Below are 13,539 nucleotides of genomic sequence, written 5' to 3' on the forward strand. Positions count from 1 at the left end.
CTGCTCCTTCTTCTTTTGATGATTATGAAAATTACTGAACTGAAAAGAATATTAAAAAAAACAGGATAAATGGCCTGACTGACATCTTTAACCTAATAGCAAAGAAACATGGATGTTGAATAACTTTTCATATCCATCCCTGCAAAATTGAGCTCAATGTAATAATTGTCCTGAATTGAAAATGCCACTGAAAACATCACAAATGGAACTCTAAACTGCATGTTCTTTTGGCCTTCTGGCTATGAGGATTGCTTTGCTGTTCTGGGTCAGAAGCTCAGCAAATCTCATTTCTAATAAATGGACAAACTGAACCTCAAAGCAAATAAATGTTCTTGGACTTGTCATGGACTTAATTATCCTCCTTTAAAGGAGTAAAACAATATTGTCTTGGAGAGATATCTTGTACCTTATTTTTTGAAGTCAACCTGAACAAAAATATCACCAATGCCTTTTTTCCCCTCTATTTCATCTTTGAGTCTATAAAATAATTTTCAAACAGTAAGTTTTTAGTTAGTAAACAGCATTTCCATACTGAATTAGTAAGCAAAATATACATATTAGCTATAAGAAAAATGTTTTGATTCAATTAGGTATGCTTATTTTGTCTCATTATTTTAAAAAGCTTCCCAAGACCCATAGTTCTATTTTTTTAGTATATCAGAATAAAAATGCTTCCATTTATATTTTCTAATTCTAATAATTAAGAATTTCAACATTTCAAAGACTTCTTGTCTAAGAAGATCAGTAGTAAAAGTAATAGGAGTAAGAATAATGAACAACTATTATTTTATAAGCAATTAAAAAGTTGTTACATCCCTGTTGAACGTGATGGCATAAGCCTGTAAACCCAGCAGTTTGGGAAGCTGAAGAAGGAAGATCCAGAGTTCAAAGTCAGCCTCAACAAAAGTGAGGCACTAAACAACGCAGTGAGACCCTGTCTCTAAATAAAATACAAAATAGGGCTGGGGATGTGGGTCAGTGGTCAAGTGCCCCTGAGTTCAATCCCCAGTATCTACCTCTCAAAAATGTTGTCAGTTCATTAAGTACTTTTCCTCCTTATTACATTTTGTATCTTTTAAGGGCCATGTTCATTTTTATCTGTCTTTTAAAATTGGCTCTCAAGCTTTCATTAGCTTGAAAAATAGAGGTTTGTGACCAAAGCATTGAAAAGATTAGACTGGGGCTGGAAGTGTAGCTCAGTGGTAAAACACTTGTATATATGAGGCCCTGGGTTCAATCCTCAGCACCAAAAGAAAAAAAAAAAGAGAGAGAGATTGGAATAAACTTGTTATCCTTGGAGCTTCACTGGAATACAACATGAATACTCACATAAGGAAAGTGGCTGTTTTCAATTCTTCTGTTGTAGTTATTAGTCTCTCCATGTTGCCCAAGGCTGGCCTGGAACTCCTGGGCTCAGGGGATGTTCTTGACTTTGCTCCTCTAGTAGCTGGGACTATAGGCACACACCCCTGCACCATGAAGAATTGGCTCTTTCTTTCTTTCTTTCTTTCTTTCTTTCTTTCTTTCTTTCTTTCTTTCTTTCTTTTTTTATTTCTTTCTTCCTTTTTCTCTTTTTAAATGCACTAACTTGACATAGAATCACAAAACATATAAGATATTTTCCCCCAGGCTATTTCTCACCTAATTCTTGTAAGTACTGACTACAGTAAGAAAAGAAGCAAAGAATTGAGTTGGAAGCAGATATGGTAATCACTGAAAAAAGAAAAATCACATTTTAAGACAAAAATTTCATTAAATCGGGATAACAATGGTCCCCTGCCCTCATCAGTAATATTTGCCATCTGCTGAAGAAAAAAACTCCAGTGCTTGAAATCTTTTGTGGGCTGTATATGATTTGCACATTTGATCCAAATCTGCTTAAAACTGTGTTCAAGAATTTGGCTATTTTAGGGACATTAGATTTCACTACTTAAAGTTATACTGAAGCTATGTTAGCTGATAATTTACTATCTTATGACTGGAATCACTGGATAAATTTGAATTTAATTTTTAACATAAAGAAAAAATATTCTTCCAAAATGTTTCATTTTAAAAGTACATTTAGAAAATATTGAACATTTTTTTTTCAATTTTAACCAGAAATGCTGAGTCTCCTGAACCTTGAATAATATTGTTCCAGCTCTCCCCTATGTTCTCTGATGCAAGTGGATATGGAAAAACCTACATAAATACAAGTGTTTATCTTCACAGATCTGTGAGGCAAATGACAATTTGTAAGCATGCTGAAATATTTTGGAGACTCTATTGATTAAAATGTTGAGGTATTTATTTTGTTGTATGAAATTTCAGATAAGACATTTTGGTGAACAATGACTGCATTAAAACCGTACTCCTTTTCACTTTTGATTCTCTTCTCGTTGCTGCCACTATTTTGTTGCATTTACCAACTTTTCTGGGGGAGGGGGTGGATGTAACTAAACTATTGGATATTATATAAAAAGAAAAAAGACCTTTCTGAGTCTCTTTACATTGCTGCTCATAGTTTCAGCCAAAAGTCTTCATAATCAATTTTATTTGTTTCCAATTTTTCCAATGAAAGCATCTTCCTTGTGTTTTTATTGTGACTTTTATTTAACTACATTATTAAATAATAATAGAAGGATGGCTTGAATATATATCGAGAGAGAGAGAGAGAGAGAGAGAGAGAGAGAAGAAACCACAAAGTCCCCTGGCTTCATGGAATCTTTACTTTTACAAACAATTTATCTTTAGAAAAATAAATACAAACTATTAACTTGTAGGAAAAATTTTTGAGTGGTAGGAGGTCTATATAAAGGTTGGAAAGGAGTGATTGATCGACTAAGAAAAGGGAATGAAAATGAATCAGAGAAACCAAACAAGTTTTAGGAGTATTCTTAGAACCAGGAACTGGTCAGTGGCTTCATAGTCAAGCTGCTGTATATGAAATATGAAAATTGTAATTTTGTTTTGAAAAAACACAGGTCCAGGGCTGGGGGTATAGCACTGTGGTAGATGGCTTGCCTAGCATGAGGAAAACCCTGTGTTCAAACCCTAGTACCACATAAAACAAAATTGAAGCAAACAAGGGTATAAATCCTAATTTAGAAAATGTCCTTATATGGTCAGGAAAAAAAAAACACATGCTTTTTCATAAATCATCACCAACATATTTTCTTACAAAAATTTCAGGACCTTTTTATGAAATCTGATTTTCTTTATCCTCCCAAAGCTCCATTTATCTCTTGCATGTGATTTCTACTTCTCAAGCCAAATGAAGCTTTGTGTTTATCAACAAAGCCTAGTGCATGGCTATAAAAACATCTGCTCTCTGGGACCAGCCCTAAGCAACTTAGGAAGTAAATAAAACATGTCTTAAGCACTTTCCCATCAGCTTCCTCAATCCCATCTTTTAATTTTCTACACGATGTCAGTGGTCACATGCTTATATTCCTGTCTCTATCCTTCGACCCCACTGCAAAGCCCAGTTGCCTTGCCCTATAGCATCCTGTTCTTGCATTTTTTATTTTACCATTCCATCAAAATGTATCCATTTTTGCAGGAATCCTACAATAAAACAACCAGAGCTGTTTCAATAATGAGTTACAGCTTAATACTTTTAGAGAACATTTGCATTCTGATATAAAACTTCAGTGTCTTTGAAAAAGGAGTGAATATATTGGTAGTTATAGATATAAAGTAGATGGTGCCTAAAACTATAAGTATTTCTAGGGGCATGGTTGTTATTGATGAAAGCCAAGATACGGAGGACAAAAACAGTAATATAGTATAGAAAGACGAACAATATTGAAGCAAAGTCATCAAATGTAAATTTTTATTTCAACAAATCTTGCAGAGATATTTTCTAAAGTAGAACTTCTGTTATCTGCAGATTTATGAAGATAACTTTAAGGCTGCTAATACTTGTTTCTTGTTTGTCTTGCATAATAAACCTTTCATTTGTTACGGTTAGAGAGGAATTCAGTTAATATTATTTTCCATGAGATGCATTCTTCAATCCAGAACACAAATAACCATCTTTATTCTAGATTTATTTTTGGCACAAGAAAATGTTTTTTAAAAAATCTATCACAGTGTTTGCTTTTTGGCATAATATAACATCAAAAATAATATTGGGCTTTGCATTTCTACTTAAAAAATAATCTTATGGGAGGGTAATGGGGATTGGATGTAACTAAACTATTGGATGTTATATAAAAAGAAAAAAAAACCTTGCTGAGTCTCTTTACATTGCTGCTCATAGTTTTAACCAAAAGTCTTCATCATCAATTTTATTTGTTTCAAATTTTTCCAATGAAAGCATCTTCCTTATGTTTTTATTGTGACTTTTATTTAATTACATTATTAAATAATAATAGAAGGATGGCTTGAATATATATCATTCTTCTCATTGTTTCTTTGGTTTTTCACCATCAATATTTTAGTTTTCAGAATTTCATAGTGAGATTAATTTCATTGTACCTTCCCACATTAGAGTATTGAAAAAATGGCCCTCTGGTAATATATATTCAATTATAATTTGAAAATTATAAAGAATCATTATGTCTGCTTATAAGTAACTTACAGGCTGTTAAGTTCCTGTATGTGCTGGTGCAAAGAGAATCTTTGTAAACAATATTTTATAGAGCTACACTGGCCAAAATAAAATAAGCAGTTATAGACAACCACTTATTTAAAATATTCACAGCTTAGGAGAGACTTGCTAAGAAGAAAGCACGTAAGTTTGGTGTTGTTCCTGCAATTTGCACATTTCGTTCCCCAAAATGTGTTAGGACAGAAGCTTTAAGCACACTGTAATTATGCTGTAATTATGTTGGCCTGTCCATGTGCTGATTAAGTGTACTCTACAGTGTATTGTGAAATAAGTGATTTTCCCATCTCTTAAATTCTATATGCTTCTAGGTCACAGGGTCTCCAAAACCTTGATGCAGTTATGCTGGAGATAAGATAGAAGCAAACATGGTGGCTAAGCTGTAGATTTTTACCATTTCATTGTAATAAACATAGGTACTCCTAAAAGAAAAATATGTGTTTATAGAGGTAATTGGTAAAGACTGCTTTTGGCCTAAGAGAACTTATTTTTCTGAAGTTCATTCCAAAGATATTTTGGGAGAATCTAGAATATTATTTTTTTCATTTTTGCATCACATCCCCTGTTTCTGACATTTATTAACCATTTATTAATTAAGTCAATAATTAATTAACCATTTAATTAATAAATGGTTAATAGGGAAATATTAATTTTTTCAAAAGAAACCCTAGCCTCATTATTGGCATCCCAGTCATTTGAGGTATCCAAATTCAGATGGTACTTCGGGAAAAGAGAGAAACCCTTATGTGCATGAGCACTTACACACACACGTACACACACACAAATTGTATTTTTTCCCCTCAGTTTCTCTAAGGATCAATGTAGTTGAGATCTCTTTGTTTGTCAGTATTTCATCTTCTCATTAATGCTCATGTCTTATGCTATTATCCTTTGGTATTTTTGAAGACCTAACAGAGAAAATACAGTTTCTCATAAATTTTCAAAGAGTAATACAATTGTAATCATTTTGACAAGATGCAAAACTGAGCATTTCAAAATTCCAAAAGTATTATCAGTTCCCCCAATGCCTAAATAATAGTGTTCAATTTATTAATAGTAAAAATAAAATTTCATGGGGAGTAAATTCCCCTATGAAATTTATCTTTCTCATATTAATCTAGATCAATAAAATAATACAACCTGACTTAATTAATAAATGGTTAATATAAGGTCTACAAAACAATCCAAATGTGTACATGTTACTATATTGAATACCTCTAGCTTCACTAGTAGTCAAAAACTTGAACTAGAACATGACAAATATAAAGATAGATTGAGACTATATTTGCTTACTAGGTTTTTTGGCTTAAATATATGTTTTTTTTTTCCTATTTCCATCTGGACCCTTAAATTTAGAAGCAAAGCTTCTCAGGAGGTACTATTTCTAATTTATGTTTTTAAATTATTTTTGACTCCATAATGTTGTGTCCTCAACCTATGGTGTCCTTTAGCTCTGTGGTAGAGTGCTAGCCTAACATGTGCAAGGCCCTGGGTTCAATCTCTAGCACCACCCACCTCCCTAAAACGATTTTCTAGTAGTTGCACTGATAATTATATTAGTTTACTGTGCCTTTCTCCTTGACAAAATTTAAATGCTCTGCCAGTTCTGTTAAAATTATATAAAGACTCCACTTGAGTATATTCAAGTGTAAGCTATACAAAATTGTGGATTTCAGCATATAGATTGAGATAGGAAACAAAGGAATTGAGATTTTCTCTCAATTTTATGATTTTAGTTGTAATCATATATTCACAATCCTAATCTACTATTTTGCTAATACATTTTAGGTAAGTACTATATGAGTGGCTATGGAGAAGGTTCAGTCAAAATCTGTGGCAACTACTAGAAAATCATTTTTGGGGGGTGAGTGGTGCTAGAGATTGAACCCAGGGCCTTGCACATGTTAGGCTAGCACTCTACCACAGAGCTACAGCCCCAGCTCAACTACTAGAAAACCCTTAAGAACAAAAACAAAACCTGTCCTTCGCAAGATTGCCCCCACCTTGAAACACAATGTGGGTGTAGGAACTCCATGTGTTACTCATCTTTGAATGACTAAGAATGACCCCAGAATGACTAAGCATAGCTTCATTGTCTATAGCAGGTGCAAAATGCATTCTCTTCCACTTAAATTCATAGCAGAACTGAACTTTTTACAGTCCTTCCTTATCTTAAATGCATTTACCTGTGTAAGCTAACTTTACGTTTCGCCTCTGAGATAAATGGATCTTTGTTTTCATCTCTAAAGTCATGGAAGAAATCTTTGGAAGAAAATGCTAGTAGGCAGTGTTGGCCAGCATGACCATTTGAGATCATTAGAAGTCGGACTAGGGTGGGATATGCCAATGCTGGCCTCTAGTTAATGCAAAAGGTGCCAGGGAAACAAACAACAAAAAAACCCCAACAATCTGCTCTTCTAATTTCTTTCATCCCTGTTGATTACAGGAAAGCATTTCAGAGGAGCCATTTATTCTCCAAATTAAGCCAGGAGTAGAAGCAAGGATCTTTTCTTCTTTCCCTATTTTTGTGAATTTGTCTAGGGTATTTGTTTAGCAGAGCGCTCTGACTGCACAGTGCTTTCCTTGTTGACTAGTTTCCATCAACAGCAGCAATTAGCACTGGTTTCCTAGGCAACCATTCTGTACCCTACTGAGAAAAACCTTTTCTTGACAGGAGCATTCTGTCTTAAATTGTTTTGTTTTCCTTTTTTCTACAAGTGTATGGTAGGCTTATTTGTCATTTCTTTTAACAAAGCGTTATTATGCCTGTGATTCTTAAAAGCAGAAACATTTACTGGCTTTTATATCCATATGGTTGAATTTACTGTCAATGTATCTTACTTTGCTCTTAACAACCTGAAAGAAATCAACAAAAATATGTTCTCGGGCATATGCCAACTTGCTTAGGTTTTGTGTTCACAGTCTAATTGGTGAACTTTTGCATGTTCAAGTAATCACAGCTGGTCCTGATAAAGACCCAGAGGGAACACATTTAAAAAACAAACTTCTGGGTCTACCTATAATGTCATTTATCACTCAGAAGCAAGTTAGCATTTTCAGAGCTATGGAGAAAGTGTCAACAACACTGATTTGGTTAGCTATCTTGATAGATTAAAGTAACAAAATAATTAAATTAAAAATATGTGCCTGAGCCTATCTTAAAATTGGACGTGATCACCTCTGTGACCAGAAGGGCCTTGCAGTGGTGGATTTTAAGAGTCATCATCATGGAGAAAAAGGGAGGGATGCAGCAGTTACAAATGCAGAGCAGAGCAATGCAACCAGAAGCAAAATTTTATTTATGTGCATTTGTCATTTGATTTTAAGTAATCAATGGCAGGAGATTGATATATTGCTGCTTAGGCAGTGGTTGGATATATAAGAAAGGAAGTATTCCTTGGTAATTAAAGAATCATCTCTATGGATGACAAAAAAACATTTAGGTCTCACCTACATTTGGTCGATTGGATACACAATTTGAATGAGCACGATATGTGTTATTTCATACAATTGTTGCAGCACACCAAAAGTGAATAACACTTTTATTCCTTCTCAGCTGGGGAATCTGAAGGTTAGAGAGGTTGACCCTGAACCAAATCTCATGGCAAAATTTGATCCCAGGTTGCCTGACACCACAGCCTATTCTTACGTAAAATATTTGTACTACACTGATGTCAATCAAAGTGATATCTAAAGGAGGCAAAACATTGCTTTTTTTCCATTATTTTACCAGTGATCCTATCCTGTAAATTTGTGCATTAAATAATATCGACAAGAAATATACAAATACCTAGTGTTTAATAATCTTGTATAGCAGTCTAATATTTATTCATGAGTTAAAGGAAATATAAATAGCTAAGTGTGATGCTTTTGGGGTATTACCAAGTAACTTTTGTGCATAAAAACATATCTCAGTTACTTTATTGTACCTACTTATTTCCTGATGTGCTTCATCAATATATTTCTCCAATATAAAGAAAAAATATTTTTTTCTTTTCAGAATGTAACTTATCTACTGAGGACTTTGGTATACTTTTCTGACTACTGAGCCCCAGGCCTGGCTGAAGCTTAATTTTTTACTTTAAAATGTTTACCTATATAGTGATGGTGTTATTACTGTTCCCTAGATTGTAGCTTTACATTGTTTATTCTTTGCATTTATTCTCATAGAAGTTATGAGATGAGTTTAATTTAGAAAAGTTACTTTTACTGTTTTTCTTCCAAGTGGTTTGTAGGCAGATACACTTATTAGATTAGTTCCAAGTCATTGTTCCTTTTTTTCTTAGCCATAGTGTGACATTGTGGCCATGGTATGAGATGTTTTTCTGTTACTTGTAGAAACTGTCTCATAACCATATTGATAGTAATGATAAAAAAAATCAAGTGTAACAGGCTAAATATAACTATATAAGGTTATCACGGTAATGCAAAAACAATCCTTAATTTCTTTAAATCCTAACATTTACAAAATAGAAAACAGAAATATCACATCTACTTTTTAACTAAGATAATTTCTTACATAAACCAAAAACTATTCACTTCCAAAATATTTTTAGAAGTTCAAAAGAAAGATTACTGAGACTTTCACAATATCAGATTGCAAAAAGCATTGTTATATTTACACTTACGAAGATCATTGTTTCCTACCAATTACATATAATTAATAATTCCCCAATTTATGTTTAATATCATCATATTTAATCTTTTGACAATTAGATTCTATTCATAAATTTACATGTATTTTTATAAGGAAAGAAAACAGAAAGAAAGGAGAAAGTAAGCAATGAAAAATGAAAATGTGTTTTAATCTCTTACCTACAAGAGGATTTTTCCTGTTGTGCATTGTCCTGAGGAGTTGACAGGGTGACCATGGCTTTTACAGTACCATCTAGAAGACAATCCCAAACTGGAACATGCCAGCAGCAATCTCAAACAGATGGTAACCTAGGGAAGTGGGTATGAGGTCAGAAAATAAAAAGCAAATATAATATTTGCTTCCTTCATAGATTTGTCTTGGCAAACATAGTTCCCTTGGCCATCAACATAGCTATCAACAACAATAGTGGATTTAACAGTATTACCAGAGGGTCATAATAACAATACCTAGTAGGGCTGGACCCTTAGTGCTCTTCACCATTCTTTCTTGAAAGTAGAAATATTAGGATAAGAAGTTCAGAAGAATGTGTAACTAGGGAAAAATAAAAATATCTTAGTGAGAACTATCCAGAAGTCTTCTTTTTATATGATCTCCTTGATGTTCCAGGTGTGTTATATGGTTATGTAACTAAACCTCCAGACAACCTGTGAGACAAATACTATTATCCACATTTTATGAGTGAACCAATGAATCTGAGTAAATTTTGGGGGGTGAAATAACTAAAAAGTAGCCATGCTAGAATTCATACCATATTTTTCTGAATTAACGTCCATAAAATTTCCTCTGCTTTACCCTAAAAAGACAGTTATCACATAAATAATTAAAGAGATGATGAATGGTGGGAAGGTAGGTGGGTGTTTGGATGGATGGACACTATATATATGAAGATTTTTTCGTACCAGGATTGAACCCAGGAGCACTTAATCCTCAGGCCTTTTTAAAATTTTATTTAGAGACAGGGTCTTGCTGAGTTGCTTAGAGCTTCGTTAAGTTGCTCAGGTTGGCTTTGAACTCTCCATCCTCCGGTCTCAGCCTCCGGGTGGCTGGGATTACAGGCGTTCATCACCAAAATCTATCTATCTATCTGTTTATTATTTTGTGTGTGGTGTTGCTGGGGATTAAACCCAGCTCCTTGTGCATCCAAGGTAAGCACTTAACCACTGAGCTACATTCCCAGCCCACATTTTCCATTTTTATTGGTCTGATTTTGTGTGACTAGCTTTTGTTTGGTATATTTATCCTTAATCTTTACTAAACTTATCCAAACCCTTAGTGAATTTGGTCCTTTCCCAAGAGTTGGCTATAAGGATGAAGTTCACTCAGGAGATGAGCTGATTAGGCCTCTGTTGAGAAAAAGCCATCTTTTGTTCTTTAGGGACAACTGCCTCTGCGGCACTGTTGACAGCCTTTGCTAAGAGAAATATTGCAAGTTGCCTGGACCAATTGAAATTCCCAGAACAATCTATGCTGTTTTCTTAAATTCACTGGGACATTTAGATTTAAAAATTATTATTTGAAGATGTCAATAAAGCCAGTATAAAGTTGGAGCCCACAGAGTCTGTTAGATTTTTTTTTTAAATGGCATTGTGCAAACTCTGTTAGTTTCTTTTAAAGAAAAAAAATTAATCAATTCTTCCAAGATTGGGTTAAATTATTTTCTCACATTTTGCTTTAATATGAAGTAAAGTAAAATTAACTAATTCATAAGCTCTTATTCAACTGTGAAACTCAAGAACATTTTTTAATTAGTATTCACAGATAAAAATAAAAAAATACAAATTTCCTACAACTTCCCATCTAAAATATTTTTTTTTTCTGAAACTAAATTTTTTTCTCACCATTGAGATGTGATACTGGCAGATAAAGTACATTCTGTTTAGGTTAGATGCTTCTATACTGACTGCAGTCAAGAAAGCAATTCAATTCTCCCTTCACTTGTCTCTATTTAGACTATCTTAAAAGCCCATTTATACAGTGCCCCAGGATGTTATTTGGTCTATGAATATGTTCTTTATGTATTATGCTCACCTTTGTTATTTTGTTATTATCTCTCAACATTTAAAATAATTCTCAGTGTCAAAACTGTATTCTAAATATAATATCAGATAAAAAGACTGAAATAATGTAGCATTGCTCAGTTCTAACTTGGTTATATAAACCAATAGATATTTGCACTATGTTTATTGGATTATCTTCCCAACCTAAAAAATAAGTAAGCAAGTATCCAGGACCCCAATTTAAGAAATACCATTCTAAATACATGAAATCCTTAAACAGGAATAGAGTAAGTAGAATAATTTGAGTGTTTTTATGTTACAGTTATTAACTTGTGCAAAGATCATGAATAAAACTTTTCATGTTGATTTTTCTTATTAAAAAAAATGTGTTAAGCATTCAGTCTGGGTAAAGCTCCATGAGAGAAGCTTTAGGAATCACAAATTCTCAACCTCTCCTTGAGAGGCTGAGGCAGGAGAATTGCAAGTTTGAGGTCAACCTCAGCAACTTAGTGAAACACTCCCTCCAAAAAAAAAAAAAAAAAAAAAAACTGGGGATATAGGGCATGGTAGCTCAATGGTAGAGTGCCCCTGGGTTCAATCAAAGAAAGAAAGGGAAGGAAGGAAGGAAGGAAGGAAGGAAGGAAGGAAGGAAGGAAGGAAGGAAGGAAGAAAGGGAGGGAGGGAGGGAGGGAGGGAGGGAGGGAGGAAACCTAAGGTTTCCTAAGTATCAGGAAGATACTGAGATGATGTAGACGACACAGGGTTCCTGTAGCTCTGTGTTTTCTGCTGAGCTTGCTCCATCTCTAACAATTCTCAAAACCCACAGTAATTCCTTTTGTAATATTATTAATTTAGAAATCTAAAACTGTTTTTTAAATGAATTTAATCTTCAGTTAGCCCTTTTTATATGTTCTTTCCCACTGAAAATGTCACTTCATCAGAGCCTGTCCTCTCTCGCAGTCTTCACAGAAACCTCGCCCAGCAGCCTGGCCTCAGGACAACACACAGCTCTTGCTCCTCCTCCACTGCCCACCTCACACAATAGCATAGCAGTCAGACTTCTTTACCATGTTTTGGTGACGGTTAATGCTATTAATTTGCTGGAAATAACTGCAAAAACTCTGTTCAAACACTAAAACTGAACAAAAAAATGGGAATAAAAGAGTAATAAAATATTTACCTTCTCAATTCTTGCTTCATCCAGTTTCCTCATCTGTAAAATGGGAGCAATAATAGCAAATAATTCATTAAAATGAGAAGAGCAAACACCTTTGCAGAATGTTTGGCACATAGTGAGTGCTATAATATATATATTTTTAAATATCACTTCAGTTACTGTTACTGCTAGGCACTGCAGATAAAAATGTTTACCTCCAGTGCATCTCTTAAGAAAAATGCATAGTGAAATGGCTAGTAAAAAATTCAGAGAGTTAAACATATAAAGGTAAATTTATATGTGTGTGTCTGTGTGTGTAATGCAAAAATCATATTATACTTTTTAGAAAAAAGACAGCAAAGATAAGATTTTTAATCCACTGTGCTGTTTGATTACTTTTCCTCTCTGCTACCTGTTTGGACTTCTCCTTATGATATTTCCTTTTGTTACTGCTTATTACAGAGGAGGTGTCTGCAAGAATAGTTCAAGTAGTCACTGCCGAGGCTGTAGCAGTCCTGAAAGGCGAGCAAGAGAAAGAAGCTCAGCACAAAGATCAGCCTGCACCTCTGCCTTTAGGTAAATGAGAAGAGCCACAAGCCAGGGGCTGGGTATTCCTGCCCTATCACAGCAAAATATCCTCGTTTTCCCAAGATAGGTTATTTCCTTTACATCATCCTTACCCGTGACTTCCATCCAGCCCCTCCATGGAGATGCACTGGGACCTATTTGCACCCTCCTCAACAGGTTAATTTTGGTATTTTGGTAATTTCTAGAGTGATAAGCTTGTAGTTTGATGTTCCCCTAAGTGGCCTACAATTTTTTATTTCCTAGACCATGAGAAGATTGCATAACACTCCACGCATAGGGAATACGTATAAAGACTTAAATTGGAGATGATTGTTTTCCTTTATGGGTTTCAGTGAGTAATCAATTATATTATAGTCTTGTTTTGGTCTCTCTGAACTGGCTACAAAAATCTTAAATCAAAGCGTCAATGGAATCAATACTGACTTTGCATCAGATAAGAAAAGTACTGACTGTCTGGCTTCTTTCAGGACACCAAGGTAGCACTGCCCTCTCCCTTGGCCACAAATCAAACGGCCTCCAGTGCCAGACAGGTAAAGCAGTGCTTCCTTGC

The 13,539-nt window shown here is 34.3% G+C and overlaps 1 protein-coding gene across 1 annotated transcript in view; it reads left to right on the forward strand.

Moving 5' to 3' along the window:
• The window catches only part of Map2 (microtubule associated protein 2), a 274,232-nt gene that overhangs the window by 215,950 nt on the left and 44,743 nt on the right, over nucleotides 1-13,539 (forward strand). The window contains exon 6 of the mRNA XM_077799339.1: nucleotides 12,864-12,977. Coding sequence (XP_077655465.1) covers nucleotides 12,864-12,977 — 114 coding nt within the window. The remainder of the gene's footprint in view (nucleotides 1-12,863; nucleotides 12,978-13,539) is intronic.

The sequence above is a fragment of the Urocitellus parryii genome, chromosome 1, assembly GCF_045843805.1.
Source record: "Urocitellus parryii isolate mUroPar1 chromosome 1, mUroPar1.hap1, whole genome shotgun sequence".
Lineage (NCBI taxonomy): Eukaryota > Metazoa > Chordata > Mammalia > Rodentia > Sciuridae > Urocitellus > Urocitellus parryii.